Below are 18152 nucleotides of genomic sequence, written 5' to 3' on the forward strand. Positions count from 1 at the left end.
TAACAGATTTTAAAACTTTACTAAACTTAAAATTAACAATCCCAGCATGTGTGTTTCCCAAATATGAAGCCTGAAATAATCTTTATGGGTTTTTAACTTAAAAATAATTTATTAGCTTCAACAATGCAATTTAATAATACTTATAGACCAAAGGTCTGTAAGAGAAAAACCTATACTCCGAGTTAAACCAAAAACGGCAATGCAGGGCATTCCTAGTTCTCCCTTTGTCTGGAAGCTAGTTTTCCTGGACTGGAACAAAGCCTGGGAATAAAGGTAAAAGGCTGGAAAAACCAGGAGGTGGTGCTGCGTGGACCCAGAGCTTGAGCCATAACTGACGGGTGACAGCCAAGTGCAGTATCAAAATGAGAAAACTCTCCCTTCATCATCTGGCCGCGCACCATTACAACTCATCCCCAACCCTAGAATTGCAAAGCGAAACACAGCGGAGTTATCTGATCATAGAATTCCCAAAAGACAAACTATAAGCTTAGATAGACAAAGAAAATAATAAATAAGTATGACATTTAAAAGGTCTGGAGTCTAGGTCCTACATGAGCAAGAAAACAATCATCTGGGTGGTTGAGTTGGTTATGCATCTGCCTTTGGCTCATGTCATGATCCCAACATTCTAGAATCAAGCCCTACACTGGGCTCCCTGCTCAGCAGGGAGTCTGCTTCTCCCCCTGTCTGTGTTCTCTCACTCACTGTCAAATAAATAAGTAAAATCTTAAAAAGAAAATAATCTGAATCTCCTGTAAGATATTCGCTAGAGTATTTATGATGTCTTTAAAAAGTTCATAACTTCCTCAGTTACACTACAAATTAAAACAAAACAGTGACACAGAACTGATCTTCTCTATCTTCAATATGAAGGCTGGGAGGATGTCGTATTTCTCCAAACATCCCCTCCTCCACAGTGCTTAGGAGGTATTAGGTACTCACTTGCAGATTTATTTATTTAAGATTTTACTGGGGGGTTGGGGGAAGCAAGAGAGAGAGAACATAAGCAGGAAGAAGGGGCAAAGGGAGAGGGAGAAGGAGGCTCCCTGCCTGACCTGAAGACAGATGCTTAACGGACTGAGCCACCCAAGCACCCCTCACTTGCAGATTTAAAAAAAGTGTTATCAAAAACAAAATTAAGTCCTATCAACAATGCATTAAAATAATTATTCACCATGATCAAGTGGCATTTATTCCACAGATACAATGATGATTCAATATCCGAAAATCAATCAACATGGCACACCAAATTAACAAAATAAAAGGCTAAGTAAGAACTGCGAATTCTTGATGGTTCAGTCGTTAAGCGTCTGCCTTCAGCTTAGGTCATGATTTCAGGATCCTGGGATTGAGGCCCACACTGGGCTTCCTGCTTATCTCTCTCCCACTGCCTCTGCTTGTGTTCCCTCTCTCTCTGTGTCTCTCTGTCAAATAAATAAATAAAATCTTTGTAAAAAGAAAAAATGAGGATTCTTTCGATACACGCAGAAAGAGCATTTGACAAAATTCAACACCCATTTAAACTCTCAATAAAGCGGGTTTAGAGGGAACATACCTCAACATAACATAAGACACATATAATAAAACCACAGCTAACATCATACTCATAACATCGTAAGATCAGGAACAAGACAAGGATGTTCATTCTCGCCACCTTTATTCAATATAGTACTGGAAGTCCCAGCCACAGCACTCAGACAAGAAATAAAAGGCATCCAAATTGGAAAGGAAATTAAGAAACAGAAAAAACCAAAACAACAACAACAACAAAACCCCCCAGAGATGACATATATACGCAAAACCCCTAAAGACTCCACCAAAAAACTATCAGAAGAAATGAATTCAGTCAAGTTGCTGGAAGGACACAAAATTGAAACATAGAAATATGTTGTGTATAGAAATACACAAATAACAAAGTAGCAGAAACAGAAATTAAGAAAAGGAGATAAAAGAAACTGGAGAGGACACAAATAAATGAAAAGATACAACATGCTCATGGACTGGAAAAAATAATACTGTTAAAACGTGCATATTAACCGAATAACCTATGATAAAAAAAAAAAGGCATGAGGGACGCCTGGCTGGGTGTGTAGGAAGAGCATGTAACTCTGAATCTTGGGGTTGTGGATTCAAGCTCCATTTTGGGTATTAGGACTACTTAAAAAAATAAGAACTTTAAAAGAAAGGCAGGAATCTACAGCAGGAGAGAGTCTCTTTGATAAATGGTATTGAGAATATGGACAGCTACATGAGAGAATTAATTAAACTGGACCATTTTCTCACACCATATGCAAAAATAAACTCAAAATGAATTAATGTAATGTAAAATTTAAGACCTGAAATCATAAAACTCCTCAACAAAAATACAGGTAGTAAACTCTTGGCTATCACTCTCAGCAGTATTTCTCTAAATTAGTCAACTTAGGCAAGAACAACAAAAGGAAAGCAACTGGGTCTATATCAAACTAAAATAACTTCTGCATAGTGAAGGAAACCATCAATACAATAAATAGGTAACTTACTGAATGGAGGGAGATATTTCCAAATGATATATCCAATAAGGAATTAATATTCAAAATATAGAAAGAACTCATAAAATACTAAAAAACAAAAAACAAAAAAACAAACACAATCAGATCTAAAATGGGCAGAGGGGGTGCCTAGGTCGCTAAGTTGGTTAAGTGTCTTGACTGTGACTCGGGTTAGGATCTTTCTGTTCATCCCTCTCCCGCTGCCCCCCCCCAACTTCATGCAAGCACACGTGCACACACACTCTCTCAAATAGATATAATCTTGGGGGGAAAAAAGGGGAAGAGCAAAGGACTTGAAAAATTCGACATTTCTGAAGATTTTACTTATTTACTTAAGAGAGCAAGAGAGAGCGCACACTGCAAGTAGTGGGTAAAAACAGAGGAGAAGCACTGGAGCAGGGGGAGGAAGGAGGAAAGAATCTCAAGCAGACTCCCCACTCTCCCCATGCTGGGCACAGAACCTGACTCAGGGCTTGACCCTAACTGAGATCATGACCTGAGCCAAAACGAAGAGTCAGATGCTTAACTGACTGAGCCACCCAGGCACCCCACTGACATTTTTAAAAAGAGAATGAGATAGCTAACACATGAAAAAATGTTCAGTATTTTTTATTCATCAAAAAATTCAAATTAACGGCCTTGGGTGGCTCAGTCGATAAAGTGTCTGACTTCAGCTTAGGTCATGATTTTGTAGTCTTGGGATAAAGCTCCAGGTAAGGCTTCCTGCTCAGCAGGAAGGCTAAAGCTCCTTCCCCCTCTGGCCCTTCCCCAACTTATGCTTGCGCTTGCTCGCTCTCAAATAAATATTTTTTAAACTGCAAATTACCATAATGAGGTATCACTTCACACCTGTAAAAATGGCTAGTATCCCTAATACAAAAAAAAAAAAAAAACAAGTCTTGGCAAGAATTTTAATTAAGTCTTTCTTAACAAGAAAAGGGAACTCTTATGCACTGTTTTTGGGAACATAAGTTGATGTAGCCACCTGGAAAACAATAAGGAAGTTACTAAAAAAATTAAAATAGAAATACCATAGGATCCAGTAATTCCACTTCTGGGTATTTGCTCCAAGAAAATTAAAACACACATTTTAAAAGATATACACACCCTTATGTCTACTATGGCATTAATTATAATAACCAAGATACAGAAGCAATCTCAGTGTGCACTGAGAGATGAATAAAGATATGATACACACAAGGAATATTACTCAACCATAAAAAGAATGAAATCTTGCCATTTGCAACAACACAGATCAACTTAGAGGCAGGGTACTATGCTACCATGAAAGAAGAGAAAAACAAGTATCATGTTATTTCTACTGATATGTGGCATCTAAAACATAATAAAAATGAACACAAGACAAAAACAGACTCAAAAATACAGAGAACTAGTGGTTGCAGTGGAGAGGAGCAAATAGATTAAGAGAACTAAGAGGAACAAACTTCTGGTTATAGTCAGAGATGTACAGCATAGGGAATGTAGTAAAATATTTTAATAACTTCATATGGGGGGAGCGCCTGGGTAGCTCAGTCCATGATCCCAGGGTCCTAGGACCAAGCCCTGCATCAGGGTCTCTGCTCAGAAAGAGTCCTGCTTCTCCCTTTCCCACCCACCCTTATGTTCCCTCTTGCTATCTCTGTCAAATAAATAAATAAAATCTTTAAAAATAATTACTTTGTATGGTAACAGATGGTAAACTATACTTAGCGTGAGAACTTCATAATGTGTATATAAATGTTGAATAACTATACACACCTGAAACTAATGTAATACTGTCACCTACACTTCAGTTTAGAATAAACTTTTAAAAAGTAGGGACACCTCAGCACAGTCGGTTAAATCTCCAACTCTTGGTTTCAGCTCATTATCTCAGGGTCATGGGATCAAGCCCCAAATCAGGCTTTGCACTCAGTGCAGAGTCGGCTTGGGATTCTCTCTGTCCCTCTCCTGCTATCTCGCTCTCCAAAATAAATCTTTTAAAAAAATCTTAAAAATTAAAACAAAAGTGGTATGGTACAGTGCAGAAAGGGATGTGACTGATAGGGTTCCAAATACTGAAATGTTAGTAGGATGCCAGAATACTAATTTTTAGTGTACTTATTACTAGCAGTTCCATGAGAACAGCCTTTGCTCACTCAGTACATTAGCTGGCAATCAAATGCCATGTTTCATTAAAAGGGGTTTTTCAACTTTATTTTTAAAATTTTAATTTTAAGTAATCTCTACATACAATGTGGGGCTAAACATATGACCCCCAAATCTAGAGTCACATGCTTAACCAACTGAGCCAACCAAGGTACCTGGGGTTTTCAATTTTAAATGCTCAATTTAAAATTCTATCAATTATTTTCTTTTAAAATATGTTATATTGGGGTGCCTGGGTGGCTCAGTGGGTTAAAGCCTCTGCCTTCGGCTCAGGTCATGATCCCAGGGTCCTGGGATCGAGCCCCACATCGGGCTCTCTGCTCGGCGGGGAGCCTGCTTCTCCTTCTTTATTTCTTTGTCTGCCTCTCTGCCTACTTGTGATCTGTCTGTCAAATAAATAAAATCCTTTAAAAAATAAAAAGATAAAAAAAATACATTACTCTTAAATGGTATGTCAAAAGAGGTTAATCCTTGCAAAATTATCGTGGTAAAAACACAGTAAATCCCAATGAACTGATCTGAAATGCAGGAGTCATTTGGTCAGGTTGTACTCCTGTAAGACAGCTTGGAAAACTAACACATATTAGGATTACTGGAAGAAGCTCTTTCAATTCTAATACTACAATAGGTCTCTTTAATACAATGAATAATGAAAGAATTACACATTTTAAAAATACTTGGACGAAACAGATACATGAAAGAGGACCATTCTCTCCCATTTCAAGTTTTGCTTCTCTTTGTTCACCTCTCCCTTTAAAACATAATTTTAAAGAGATCCACTAAAGAGAATTATGGTAATTTCTAAGCTTCTAAGTTAATCACGTGGACTCCAAATTTGTCATTAGAGATACATCAGAAATTCAGGTTTTGTGACTTGCTGCCTCCATATGTGAACTAATCAAGTCACATAAAAAGACACAGATCCAAGGGTGAGTTACCTAGAAGATATCAAATACTAAACATTTACCTTTCTCAATGTTTCTAAGGAAGCCAATTATTTTTACATCAGTAGTCCTTGACTGTGATTCAAAATCTACTTCTTCTTGAAGATCTTCGAACTGTTTATTGCACTCAGATGTTGATGTTGAACATTCATTCATTTTAACCTCCAAAGATGAAATTTTTGCTTCATTCTGTGACACTCTAACATTTAGATCAAAAAGATTTGCTTCTACTGTCAAAATTGCGGCTTTCATTCCCTTAATTTCATTGATATCAGTTGATATTTTCCTTAAAAGATGGGAAATATTGTCTAGCTCATTCAGTGAACAAGAACTTGTTACAGAACCTAAGTCAATTGGCCCAGGTGAGAAGAAAATCGGTAAAGATGGTGATGGAAACCTTGAAGACATTTTCTCAAAATTCTCTCTCCCTCTTAATATTTTGTAACTTTTCCTTCACAGCCCATTAAATTGTCTCATCAAAAATAAAAACAGTGATTAAGGCTTCTAATTTAAAAAGTATTAAGAGTTAGTAACATTTTAAAACCTACAACTAAAAAGATAGGATTGTACATTTCTGGAGTCAGAACGCAAACTAAATTTGAAAATGCTAAACAAGCCAGACCAATGTTCTCTTTGCTACAACTAAGAAGCCTTAATTAATATGAAGCCCCCTATATCCTGTAAGTCCTACTTAATGCTCCTCTCCAAACAATAAACCCTATTATTGCATAAGAAATAATTCTGGCTTCTGATTGGCTGAAAGCAGACAAGTAGACACAAAGAATTTTCTATTATTTACCTCACATGACAAGAAGCACTGAAGATCTGAAGTAAAAATTAATAAAATGAAATTAAGTACCTTATACCTGGATATGATGTGAAATTTAATGGACTTTTTGTCCCTTCATCTATTAAACCATAATTTTCAGGCTTTAATTATTTTTAAATTGTTTTATCTAGAACCCAGAGTTTCATTTACCCTTGAAAATAGTATACAGCTGTTATTTAGCACTTCCTTTTTAGGGGAAGGATAGGGGGATAACTGGACCCACAATCACAGACAAATCTCTTTTAAAATACATGGAAATAATGCAATTCTGCTGCATGGATACGGTATGTTAGGAATTTACAGATAAGAGAAATGAGGACTTGACCTTGTTCAGTGATAGACTATTATTAGGTAAGTGATTTTCTCCACAGTGAGAGTTATCTTTTAATTTTTAGAGTATACTCTGAAACACCAAATTTTTAATTTAATGTCCTATTTATCTTTATTTTTTTTTTAATTTTTAAAAAATTTTATTTACTTGACATAGGACAGAGCACAAGAGAGGAATCACAAGTAAAAGGAGTGGGAGAGGGAGTAGCAGGCTTCCCGCTGAGCAGGGAACCTGATGTGGGACTCATCCCAGGATCCCGGGATCATGACCTGAGCCAAAACCAGATACCCAAGGACTGAGCAACGCAGGCACCCCTAAATTATCTTTTTCTTTGGATGCTTGTGCTTTCGGTCTCATAATCTGAGAAACCATTGCCTAATGCAAGCTCATTTAGGTTTACACCTATTTCTTCCCTAAGAGTTTTATGAAATTAGCTCTTACACATAAGCCTTTGATCCATTTTTTAGTTTATGTAAAGTGAGGGTCCAAGGGGTGCCTGGGTGGCTCAGTGGGTTAAAGCCTCTGCCTTCGGCTCAGGTCATGGTCCCAGGGTCCTGGGATCGAGCCCCACATCGGGCTCTCTGCTCAGCAGGAAGCCTGCTTCCTCCTCTCTCTGCCTGCCTCTCTGCCTCCTTGGGATCTCTGTCTGTCAAATAAATAAATAAAATATTAAAAAAAAAAAAAGTGAGGGTCCAACTTCATTCTCTGCATGTGGATATTCAGTTGTCCAATGCTTTTTGCTGAAAAGCCAATCTATTCCCCACTGAACTGTCTTGGCAACCTTACTGAAAACCAACTTAATCAGGGCACCTCGGTGGCTCAGTCGTTAAGCGTCTGCCTTTGGCTTGGTTATGATCCCAGGGTCCTGGGACTGAGACCCGCATCAGGCTCCTTGCTCTGAGGGAAGCCTTACTTTTCCCTCTCCCACTCTCCCTGCTTGTGTTCTTTCTCTCGCTGTGTCTCTCACTGTCAAATAAATAAATAAAATGTAAAAAAAAAAAAAAAACAACAAAACTTATGATAAACGTGTTGGTTTATTTCCAGATGCTCAATTTGATTTTACAGATCTGTCTGTATATCCTTATGCTAGTACCAGTCAATTATAGCTTTGTAGGAAGTTTTGCAGTTAGAAAATTTAAGTCCTCTAATTTTCTTTTTCAGTGGTTTTGGCTATTCCAGGTCCTTTTCATTTCTATATGTATCTTAGGATCACTTTGCCAATTTCTGTGAAAGCCCCAGAAGGATTTCAACATGGACTGAGTTGAACTTATAAATCAATTTGGAGAGGACCACCATCTTTTTTATCTTTTTAAATATTTTTTTTATTTGAGAGAGAGAGATCACAAGTAGGCAGAGAAGCAGGCAGAGGGGTAAGGGGAAGTAGCCCCCTGCCGCTGAGCAGAGAGCCCAATGCAGGGCTCAATCCCAGGACCCCGGGATCATGACCTGAGCCAAAGGTAGAGGCTTAACCCACTAAGACACCCAGCTGCCCCAAAGAGCACCATCTTAACAATATTAAAGTCTTCCAGTTCATGAATTTTCATGAAAGGTCTCTTTCCATGGCTTTAGTTAAAGAAAGGTCATTTTTACTTTGGTTTACTAGCTGCAAAAAAGCTGCAAAGTATAAGCATGTAAGATGGTGGACATGACTCCCAACAGCCCTACAGAAGAATTCTTATAATGAAGTGTAGCCTTTGGTTTCCCAGTTAAATAGATGTTTATAGTAACAGGAAAAAGAAAAACTGCTGAAACTTACAAAAGAATCTTTATTCACTACTCCACTGTATCTATAAATTTAACCTGATTTTTTAAGATCTTCAGAAAAAAATATTTTTCAAAATTTACAAGGCTTTGGATTCATATAGAATTAAGAGCCCTAGCTGCCAGACAAGACATCTACAGCATAAACCATGAGAAGGAGCAGCACATCCTCAGCCAAAAGCCACCTGAAAACCAGCGGGTTCACTAGAGGGCAGCAAACAACACATCAAAGAGAAAAGCAGGACTGGAGTCTTAGCAGCAGATGAGTAACAACAAGGCTACAAAAAAACTCATTTGAGGTTTCTGTCATCACCCTCTATACCCAGCCCAACATTAGAATGCAGAAAAAGATCCCTTCATGGATTCCAATGTAAATATCTATCAGCAGAAGACAATTACATATTTTAAGGAAATCGGAGTACAAAAAGGTTAAGGTCACTTAGTAAGTGGCATAGCCTGGATTAATAACACTGAAGCAGTCGGACTCCCTCAGTCCATACTAATAATCACGCCATTATACTTTTCTCCATTACATATTAAGTGAAATAAAACATGTCACAGAGAAATTCATGTGATGCTATTTTATATGTACATATATGGTAGGTACATATAAATATACATATAATTGTACTTTACAGAACGGACATACATGTACATACATATAAAAAAAAATGCCAAGGAGACTACAGATATACACCAAACTGGTCTTTTTTAAGATTTTATTTATTTATTTGATAGAAAGGGAGAGGAGAAGCAGGCTCCCCGCCAAGCAGAGAGCCCGATGCAGAGACTGATCCCAGGGCCCTGGGATCATGGATCATGACCTGAGCTGAAGGCAGATGCTTAACCGACTGAGTCACCCAGTGCCCCTACACCAAACTGTTTTAAGTGAAGTACTTATCTCCGAGGAAGGCAATGGACAGAACAAAAGGGAGATTTTCATTTTTCTGAATACAAAAACTCCTCTCTTTATTAAGACTCCTTCACAAAAAGCTTCCAGTCCAGCAGGACACACTGAGCATATGTATACACACCTCATTCTGCAGAGTCCATAAAAATGAAGTAAAGAACTTAAAAATTACAATCTCCTAATACATACAACAGTGACTCCAGACTGGGTTTCTAACATTACCCACTAAGGTACAGGAAGAAAATAGCCAAATAACCAAATATTCTAGAAATATTTTTATCCCTATCCTTAGAATCCTATTTTTACACATTCTTACATACCAGTAACAGCGTAGACATATTTAAGTCAAATACATACAGAGTGTAGTCGCAAAAAATGATTCTAGTACACAAAAAATTATATCATCAGAAAAAGTAGATCACTGATTTAGAGGTGTGAATTAGGAAGGGGATCATAGATGAGTTTTCAACAATCTCTGGAAAACAGAAAATATATGAACAAATACTGCCTGTGAGGCAGAGCAGAAAAGCCAAAATGAGATGCTGGGAAAGCTGCAACTGAGATAGATGCAAGGCCGACTGACACATTCATTAAGACAAAAGGATTTAGGGCAGCCTGGTAGGGACGTGTGGATGGCTCAGTTGGTGAAACATCTGCCTTCAGCTCAGGTCATGATCCCAGAGTCCTGGGATCCAGCACTACATCGGGCTCCCTGCTCAGTGGGGAGTCTGCTTCTCCCTCTCCTTCTGCTTCTGCTCTCTGCTTGTGCTCGGTCTCAAACAAAAAAATAAAATCTTTAAAAAAAAAAAAAAAAAAAGACAAAAGGATTCAGTGAGCTCCTACTATATGTCAGGCACTGTTTTAGCCACTCAATCACAGCAAGGAGTAACACATAAATCCCTGGTCAGAGAACTTGTACTCTGGTGGGGAGGGGAAGGAGACGGGAGCTCAAAAACAAACAAAAAAAGCCCTCAAAATGTATGTAAAGCAGAACATGTTTTGTATTGATGATCTGAGGGGATAAAAATATCTAAACTATGAAAACACAAAATACGTATAACATAATAAGTGCTGTGGCAAAAATAAAGATTTAGAAGAGTGGGTAAAGGAGTAGGGGGCTAGGGAAGGCTTCACGAAGACAACTTTTGAGTGAGTTATGTGGACCTATGGAAAAAAATATTCCAGGGAAAGGGTGAAAGCATCTCAGACATGCTCTTCTTTGAACGCTCTGAAAGAGAAATACAGCAAGCATGTCCGGGGGATATCAAGGAGAAGCAAGTGGAGGGAAGGAAAAGGCTAATAGGTGACAAGATCAGGGAGGAATCTTACTTTTAGTTGGAGTGTAATGGGGAGCACCAGTAGGTTCTGAGAAGGGGAGCAACATGATCTCACTTACAGTTTAAAAGGATCACTTGCCAATCGGAGAAAGACAGCTATCATACGATCTCCCTGATATGAGGAAGTGGAGATACAACGTTGGGGGTTTGGGGGGTAGGAAAAGAATAAATGAAACAAGATGGGATCAGGAGGGAGACAAAACATAAGAGACTTTTAATCTCAGAAAAGTGTGCAAGCCTGGCGATTCACAGACCTTGTACACCTGGGACTAATAATACATTATATGTTTATTAAAAAAAAAAAAAAGGATCACTTGCTACTGTGTGGAACAAACTGTAGGAGGACAAGTTTGAAAGCAGACCAGTAAGGACACTATTCCAATAATCCAGGTAAGTCATGGATGATGGTTTAACCTAGGATGGTAGAGGGAGAGGCAATGAGGAACAGTGAATTTAAATATACTCTGAAGGTAGAAGCAGACAGGATTTGCTAAAGGTGGAGGGAAGAAGGAAGGTAAAAGAAGAAAGACAAAGAGGAAAGCAAAGACAGAGGCAAGGAAGAATGGCCTTAAGTTTCAAAGAAAGAACAGCATTAAGTTTCTGGCCTGATCAACTGGAAAGGTGGTGCTGTGCTGTTAACTAAAATGAGGAAGACTGTAGGAAAAACAGAATGGAAGAAAAAATTGTTAGTAGTTATGTTTTAGACAAGTTTAATTTATTACATATCCAAAAAAAAAAAAAAAAAGTAGAATAAGCAGCTGGAGGAGAATTAGGAATTCAGATGCAAAGCCCTGGCTGGAGATACCCACTTGGGAATCGACAATCTGGAGATACTTAACCTGGATGAAAAGAACAAAGAGGAGCATCCAAGACTGTGAGAAGTGAGGAGCAAAGAAGACTACAAAGGATGTTCAACAGAAAACAAGGGTTTGCAAATGAGACGGCCACGCATTTTCTAAAAATTCAAACATTTTGGGGTGGCTCCCTGACTCAGTAGAGTGTAAGACTCCTGCTCTCCGGGTCAGGAGTTCAAGGCCCATTTTGGGCATGGAGCCTACTTTAAAGAAATTTTTTTCAAATGTTTTAAGAAGAAGGAACTCAGAAAATTATCTGGGGAGAATCTTAGATAGCTATTGGGAGTGTAAGAACCTCCAGAAAACTCCTCTTTAATTTCAAGGCCACCTGCAGGTCCTTGTCTGCTTTATTTAAAATAAAACATGCCCACAGCAAAGCTTGGCCCACACAATTCCAGGTAAGCCTCTTTACTGACTTTTCTTAAATGAGGAACTCACATGTTTACAAACATTTTTGAAAAGAGCCTGCAAATAAAAGGGAAAAACAAAAAAACAAAAAACAAAAACTGACTCTGGAAAACCATCAATTAGGACACAAAATATAATTCTTTAAAAAGAAAAAAAAATCCTGTAATTATATTCTTTTGACAAATTTGAAATATTATATCCCCAAAACAAGATACATAAACAGACCAAGAAAGACCTTGCAGACATTTTTAAAATATAATTTTAAAAACTTAAATTCATTTAAAAAAGGAAACCAAAAACAAAAATGGGGGAGAGGCACCTGGATGGCTCAGTGGGTTAAGCCTCTGCCTTCAGCTCAGGTCATGATCCCAGGGTTCTGGGATCGAGCCCCGCATCCGGCTCTCTGCTCAGCAGGGAGACTGCTTCCTCATCTCTCTCTGCCTGCCTCTGCCTACTTGTGATCTCTGTCTGTCAAATAAATAAATAAAATCTTTAAAAAAAAAAAAAAAAACGGGGGAGAGGGGAGACAAAAGTCAAGTCAATAAAATATGCCAAAGAAGATCAGACAAAAGATCAGACAAAAATGAGGAGAAAATAAAAGCAGGAATTTAATTTCCAAAAGAGAAAAAAATTTTAAAGAAATAATTTAAAGAGAATTTCCCACACTAAAAACACGAATTTTCAAATTTAAGAAGTGCACAAAGTATTTGGCCCGAAAGTGACTAAATAGCATCTTTTTTTTTTGAAGTTTACCACAGTAAAAAAAACACACAGAAACACACAGAAAATCCTAAAACCCTCCAGAAAAATAAATCCCTTGTATTCTATAATGGAATAAGAATCACATGGGCAACCAACTCCTCAGCATAAACATTAGAAGCTTCAAGATAATGAAGCCATGTCTTCAAAGTTTTGAGAAAAATTCAACTTAGAATTTTGTACCTATCCAAAGTATCAATTAAGTAAAAGGGTATCTTTAGATTTCTAAGTACTCAGAAGAATTTACCTCCCATACTTTTTAAGTTTCTTCATGATGTGATAACAGAATGAGAATATACCGAGAAGACAGTGGGATCCAGAAAATGCAGAGCAAACTCAGGGGAGGAGTTAAGTCCTGGAATGACAGTCTTGAAGCAGATCTAGAGAGCAACCAGTTAGATGAGCGAGAGGACAGACGCTCTGGAATGAAGGTACCTAAGAAAAAAGTGGAACTCAAAGACTTAGTATAAAATGACAAATTTTTAGACTATAATGAAGGTAGGCAATACAATACAAAAAGGGGGGGTAGGGGAAAGAACTTCAGGAAAACAAAAAATTGTTCAAGAGCAGAAAAATTAAACTTATCTAAGGAATCCCTAGCAAACAGCTATAGACAAAAATGGAAATCTGACCCTCTAATGAATTAGTTTTTTTTAAAAGAAGATTTTCATTTATTTATTTAGACAGAGTAAGAATGCATGCTCACACTTGAGCAGGGTGACAGGCAAAGGGAGAGGAGAAAATCTTAAGCAGGTTTCCTGCCTAGTATGGAGCCTGATGCGGGGTTTGACCTCATGACCCTGAGATCACGCCGTGAGTGTAAATTGAGAGTCTGATGCTTAATCGACTAGCCACCCAGGCACCCCTATTTATTTAGTCCTAATAATGTAAATACACTCTTTATTGGTCTCAACTTTTACTTTCTTGTTATTTTTTTCTTTTCAGTGTTCCAGAATTTATTGTTTATGCACCACACCCAGTGCTCCATGCGATATGTGCCCTCCATAATACCCACCACCAGGCTCACCCAACTCCCAACCCCCTGGTTCTCAACTTTTAGAGCCAACTTACAAAGCATAGTAGTCTTAACGAGGAAAGCAAAACAAAAGATGTACTTGATCATCTTTGGCAATATAAAAGTACAGAGTTTAGAGCACCTGGGTGGCTCAGCTGGTTAAGCATCTGACTCCTGATTTTGACTCAGGCTACCATCTCAGGGTCGTGAGATAGAGCCCCACTATGCGGGGTGTGGAACCTGCTTAAGATTCTCTCTGTTCCTCCCTCTGCACACCCCCCAAAAAAGTACAGAATTTAGAAGGTGTGGTAAGGAAAGATGTATTAAGAGTTTAAAAAGGGGGGTGCCTGGGTGGCTCAGTGGGTTAAGCCTCTGCCTTCGGCTCAGGTTATAATCCCAGGGTCCTGGGATCAAGCCCTGAACCCAGCTCTCTGCTCAGCAAGGAGCCTACTTCCCCCTCTCTCTCTGCCTGCCTCTCTGCCTACTTGTGCTCTCTGTCAAATAAATAAATAAAATCGTAAAAAAAAAAAAAAAAGTTTAAAAAGGGACATAAATATCCTTATCTTTTGGAAATCAAAGTATACTGAAACAGGGGCATCTGGGTGGCTCAGCTTAGCATCCAACTCTTAATTTCACCTCAGATCATAATCTCAGGGTCATGAGATTGAGTCCTTATGCTGGACTCCGAGCTCAGCACAGAGTCTGCTTGTCCCTCTCTCTCCCTCTGCTTGCATTTTCTCTCCTAAAATAAATAAATAAAATCTAAAAACTAAAACAAACAAACAAACAAAAAAACCAAAGCATACTGAATTATAGTAATCACACAAAAAGTAAATATTTAGATATATTATTTAAAATGACAAAACCAGGGACGCCTGCATGGCTCCGTTGGTTAAGCAGCTGCCTTCGGCTGGGGTCGTGATCCCAGTATCCTGGGATCGAGTCCCACATCGGGACTCGATGCAGGGAGCCTGCTTCTCCCTCTGCCTGCAACTCTGCCTGCCTGTGCTCATCCTCTCTGACAAATAAATAAATAAAATCTTAAAAAAAAATAAAATAAAATGACAAAAACAGGGACACCTGGGTGGCTCAGTGGGTTAAAGCCTCTGCCTTTGGCTCGGGTCGTGATCCCAGGGTCCTGGGATCGGGCCCCACATCAGGCTCTCTGCTCTGTGGGGAGCCTGCTTCCTCCCCTCTCTCTGCCTGCCTCTCTGCCTACTTGAGATCTCTGTCAAATAAATAAAATCTTAAAAAAAAAAATGACAAAAATAAGTAAATGAACCAAAAATACTGATTTTACTTTATAAGCTTGAAAAGCAGGGAAAAGTGTGGTTAAATCCTGATACACCATAGCAAAAAAACAAGAAATATCATCTACTGTTAGTGAATGAAAAAAATTGTTATAAAGCATATTATGGGATATGGAGAAAATTAAAGACATAAACATAAGCATTTAAAAGTGGCAGCCATCTGGGAAGAACCAATGTAGAGAAGAATGAAGCAAAGAACGATGCTTTTTATTTTTAAATTTCCTACACTATTTGATGAGTTTCTAATCTATCAACAAGCATTACAAAGATTTGTTTTTCCAATTTTTCTATGGTAAACATATATTTCATATGTAAAATATTTTATTTAAATGTTTTTTATACAACATATACAAAATAGGAAAACCAAAGGAAATCCATGCCTAGATACATCGTAGTGAAACTGCAGAACATCAAAGACAAAGAGAAGATCTTGAAAGCATCCAGAGAAAGGACAGATCACCTACAAAGGAACGACAGACAATTAGAATGACAGAAGTCCATTCAACAATAATGGAAGCCAGAAGACAATGGCATAATACATACAAGGTGCTGAGAACAAAGAACTGTTGTTATCCAGCAAAATTACTGCACAAGAACAAGGAGGGAAAAAACACAGATAAATAGCCTCTTGGCAAATTTAGAGCAAAAGACCTATTCTTAAAGCAACTGTCAAAGAATACACTTCAAAAATACTTCAAAACATTGAAGATGATGATCCTCAAGTAACATTCAAGGTGTGAGAACAAAAACTGATAAACATGTAGGTAAAATCAGAATAAACACTGGGTGGGTAAAATAATAATAGTGCCCAACTTGTGCATTTAAAAAATAACAAAAATGAAAAACTGGAAACATAATGTAAGCCAGAAAGGTAAAGCCTGGAGCTAAGGTATTCTACAGTTAATTTACTTTGGAAATCGGGTCAGAACATTAACTTCTGGAATATGTAATTAAATTTGCATGGTAAGATTTTGGTGCTAACCACTGGATAAATAGAAATGGAGTGTTTAAACTAGTTAAAAAAAAAATACAGAGCTGGGGCAATCAATAATAGTTACTAATGAATCTTAAAGGCAATGAGGAGGAAAAAACAAAAGGCCAATATGAATCAAAAAAAAAAAAAAAAAAAAAAAAAAAAGAAGGGTGCCTGGGTGGCTCAGTTGGTTAAGCTTCTGCTTTCAGCTCAGGTCGTAATCCCAGGGTCCTGGGATCAAGCCTCTATCGGGGGTCCCTGCTCACTAGGGAGCCTGCATCCTCTCTCTGCCTGTCACTCCCCCTGCTTGTGCTCTCATTCTCTCTCTGTCAAATAAATCAATCAATCTTTGGCAAAAAAAGAAAAAAAAAAGAAAGAAAATATGACAGAACTATCAATGGTTTAAACTTTCCAGTAACAGGCAAACTCAGATTGGGTTAAAAAAAAGACAAAAAAAATCTAGGGGCGCCTTGGTGGTTCAGTCAGTTAAGGGTCTGACTCTTGATTCTGGCTTAGGTCATGACCTCAGGGTCCTGAGATCAAGCCACATATTGGGTTCCACACTCAGCACAGAGTCTGCTTGTCCCTCTCCCTCGGCTTCCCCCAGAATAAATAAAATCTTTACAAACAAACAAACAACAAGCTAGCTTTGTAATATTTAAGAGATATATATGCCTAAAGCATTAAAGGTCTGAAAAAACCTGACAACTAAGGCATGGAAAACACTGATAGAAATATAACGAAATTAAAATAAATTTGTTTTCATAAGACAATCTCAAGACCTTCTCTCAATTATTGTTAAGTCAAGCAAATCAAAAACTCATTAAGGTCGAGATTTGAACAACATAACCACAGAGCTGTATCTATTCAATGCAAAATTCTGAATCCAACAATTACAGCCCACTTTCTTTCAAAATGCAATGGAAGAAGTGCAAAATTAATTCTTAACAATTTTCAAAAAATATGTATTACACAGATCACACTGAAACAATTCAATCAAGTCAAGAATATATAATAAAAGAGCAAAAGTCAGAAACAAATCCTCCAGATACTGTAAATTACAAACACTTTCAAATAGCTCATGGGTCAAAGATGAAGATCATATTAGGAATTAAAGATACTCTGATTGATAATGAAAACATTATATATCAGAATTTGTGATTTGCAACAGAAGTGGCACCTCAAGAAAAATTTACAGCTTAAATGTTTACATCTGAAAAAACAAGCAGAGATAAAAAATTAATAATTAAAAATATAGGTGGATCTATTAAAAATAAGAACAGAACCAAAGAAACAGAAAACCAAGGCATCAAAGGAGAATCGATAAAGCCAGAATTATCACTGTTAAGTCTTTGAACGCATTAGCAAAATAAACTTCTGGTGACAGACTAATCCAAGACAGAAAGAGAAATAGCATGAATACTGTGAGGTCGGTAGGCTAATAAAAGTAGAGACCAGAGAGAGGAAAAAACACTAACTCATGCCAATACATGTATACATATTTAGATTTTAAAAAACATGTTACAAAGCTGTAAAACACAAAGCTTTAAAAACATGTCACAAAACTGTAACAGTAAGTACGGTAATTAATTGCTATTTGCAGAATGTCACTTTGTACTTGCGAATAAACCAATTCACTAAGAGCAGTAAATCCTCATGAGATGTACTTGATACCATTTCAAATTTTTAACCTTTTACTTTAAAACAAAACAGAGAACAATACAGAGAACGACACAAAACAAACAGTAGCTTAATGAATTTTATAAGGCAAAACATCCTTACAGCCACCATTCAGTTCTAGAAAATAGAACTGTGCCGCCCACCCCAGAAACTGTCCCATATATGCTCCGTCTCAATCAGTCCTTCCCTAAAGGGGAAGGACTTTTTATGCCTTTTATAATAACCTAAAATTTCTTTGCGGCTCATAAATATGCATCCCTAGACACTATAGTTTAACCTTGCTTATTTTGTCTTTTAATGCAGAATTCTCAGGCTATTTGACCTATATGGCACCCCAGATACTGTTCTTTGGCTGTTGCACA

At 37.7% G+C, this 18152-nt stretch overlaps 1 protein-coding gene across 10 annotated transcripts in view; it reads right to left on the reverse strand.

Moving 5' to 3' along the window:
- ZC3H14 (zinc finger CCCH-type containing 14) overlaps positions 1 to 18152 on the reverse strand; it is a 52714-nt gene that overhangs the window by 13470 nt on the left and 21092 nt on the right. Inside the window, exon 1 of one of the 10 annotated variants that reach the window (XM_045071534.1) lies at positions 5647 to 6299. The exons of the other annotated variants lie outside the window; for them this stretch is intronic. Coding sequence (XP_044927469.1) covers positions 5647 to 6031 — 385 coding nt within the window. The 5' untranslated portion in view covers positions 6032 to 6299. Of the gene's footprint in view, positions 1 to 5646; positions 6300 to 18152 lie in introns of those variants that run through there. 10 annotated transcript variants of the gene reach the window in all.

The sequence above is a fragment of the Mustela putorius genome, unplaced genomic scaffold (assembly GCF_011764305.1).
Source record: "Mustela putorius furo isolate JIRA1106 unplaced genomic scaffold, ASM1176430v1.1 tig00000129_pilon_pilon_pilon, whole genome shotgun sequence".
NCBI classification, from domain to species: Eukaryota; Metazoa; Chordata; class Mammalia; order Carnivora; family Mustelidae; genus Mustela; species Mustela putorius.